The sequence below is a fragment of the Penaeus monodon genome, chromosome 29 (assembly GCF_015228065.2).
Source record: "Penaeus monodon isolate SGIC_2016 chromosome 29, NSTDA_Pmon_1, whole genome shotgun sequence".
In the NCBI taxonomy this organism is placed as follows: Eukaryota; Metazoa; Arthropoda; class Malacostraca; order Decapoda; family Penaeidae; genus Penaeus; species Penaeus monodon.
In genome coordinates this window covers 35,805,745-35,807,864 of record NC_051414.1, presented here as the reverse complement: position 1 = coordinate 35,807,864, position 2,120 = coordinate 35,805,745, and the positions used below count along the sequence as shown (strand labels likewise).

Here is a 2,120-nt window from a genome sequence, read left to right as displayed (position 1 = left end):
CATCACTTAGCTATTATTTTTATATCAAGTATGTATGCTCGACTTATAATTATACAATGCCAAAAAAAAAAACACCGTTTTTTGCGTTTACGTGCGTATGTGTGTTCATTTGTGTGTGCAACACCGTAAGTGTAGCGGTCTCTCAAGGTTGTGCTTGACCCTGCGTATATAAGGAGTAAAGGAACCGAAAGATGGTGCAGTGTGGCTCACCATTCCAGCAGTCAACATGAGATCTCTGGTAATGACATTTCCCTGTTAAGTATAACGTGCAGATGGTATTTTTTTTTAAAGGATGCGGTGATATATGGTACGTCTTTAAACACGATGTTGCCCAGGTATGTTCGTGGGAATTATAGGCTCAGTGGTATTTTCGTTCAGAGTGGAAGTTGGGTTTCGAATGGGATAAAAACAAACAAACAAACAAAAATGCGTGTGTTTGGTTTCAGGTCCTTCTGGCGGTGGTGGGTGTGTGCTCGGCGTTTCCCTTCATCAGGGACGCCCCCGACGTGCAGGCGGAGAAGGAGCGGTTCTTTGAGGTGTTCAATGCCGTTCAGACTGCTGCCACAAGCCACCCTGCCCTGCAACGCCCCTCAGCCGCCGCCTACCGCCCCTCGCCCTCCGCCTACCGCCCCTCGCCCGCCGTCCAGCCCAAGTGGTATGGACCCGTGGCTGCCACCGTCCCCGCCGGCGTCGACGGCACCATCACCCCCGTAGGCGACACCCAAGAAGTTAACGCCGCCCGCAGCGCCTTCTTCAATGCCTACAACGAACAGGTTAAGGCTACGGTCGGTTCTGCGCCTGCCGTCCCCTCCTACGCCCCCACCTACAGCCCTGCTCCAGCTGCTCGCTACCGGGCCGCCCCCGTGCAGCCCAAGTGGACCGGCCCCGTGGCAGCCACCGTGCCCGCCGGACTCCCAGGCTCCGCCCCTCAGGTCGCCGACACTCCCGAAGTCACAGCCGCCAAGCAGGAGTTCTTCAACACGTACCAGAGGCAGGCGGCAGCTGCGGCGCCTCCGTCGCGTAACTACTATTAGGCCACACTGTGATAATCAGCTTTAGATCGGAAGGAAATAGAACACTGAAATAAATTTGTACTGTCCAGTTTGGTTTTGATTCATGGTTCGATCATTTCTTTCAGCCCTCCAGCAAGCTTAGTCGATATCTCCTCCATGGTTGCTCCTCAAGTGGCAGTGCTACACAAGACACTCGGGGTGCACAAAACTGAGTATTAAATTAAAGTAGAAACATCACTGAAAAGCTTATAGCTATCAAATTCCCTTTGGTATGACTGTCCATGACCATCTTAGCCTTCTATATGAATATCCTGGTATTTTGCAAACCGAAGGAAAGCAAGGAACAATGTATCTCCTGATCCTTACCGCTCTGCTTATAACAGAACACTGCTTTTAATATTATATAGGCCTTCTCTCGCCTTCATAAAACAGGAATGAACTTACTAGAAATCAAGTATGCTTACCACTGAGAAAATAAAAAGCAAGGGTAGACAATCATCAATGAACGGTAACTCGAGCATACCCTGCTACTCAGGGAAACAACAAGCCCATGAAAAAACAATTGGCAAATGATAATTTCAGGAACGAGAAGTAAGATAGTCACTCGTATGTAGGTAGATTGTAACGAGCATATCTCACTGTGAATATTGCTGCCGAGAGAGTGTCATTCAGGAAAACCGAGTATTTTGCAAAACTTGGTGTAAGATCTTGAAAGGTAGTAAATGGTAATAAATATCATTCCCTCTGTTATGATTAATTCGAATGAGTAAAACCCATATACGTGCAAAATGCATTGGTTAAGGATGCTGTTTTATCGTTAATATCACGATCGGTGATTTTTTTTCTGAATCATTAATCATTTATAACTAGTTATCATTTGTGAAACAATTCTATTTGATAATCATGGAAAAGGGCTGATTAAAATGTCCCAATCGAGTGGCAACTCATTCCTTTAATGTGGAAGATAAAGCCACTTAAATTTCTAGTACCTCTATTTTTTGCTTACAAAGTGGCAACGATTTCCTCCTTATTTCGAGGTTTCAGAAACTACCCTGGATTTTCTGATGATTTACGATGTCCATTACATGGAATAGAAGAGTAACTTTG

The 2,120-nt window shown here is 46.0% G+C and overlaps 1 protein-coding gene across 1 annotated transcript; it reads left to right on the top strand.

Moving 5' to 3' along the window:
• The first annotated feature begins 198 nt into the window (after nt 1-198).
• Nucleotides 199-1,101, top strand: LOC119592216 (cuticle protein CP1499-like). Its single transcript, XM_037941047.1, has 2 exons — nt 199-238; nt 447-1,101. The coding sequence occupies exons 1-2, from the start codon at nt 227-229 to the stop codon at nt 1,032-1,034; spliced, it is 600 nt and encodes a 199-aa protein (XP_037796975.1). The 5' UTR covers nt 199-226; the 3' UTR covers nt 1,035-1,101.
• The last annotated feature ends 1,019 nt before the right edge of the window (nt 1,102-2,120 follow it).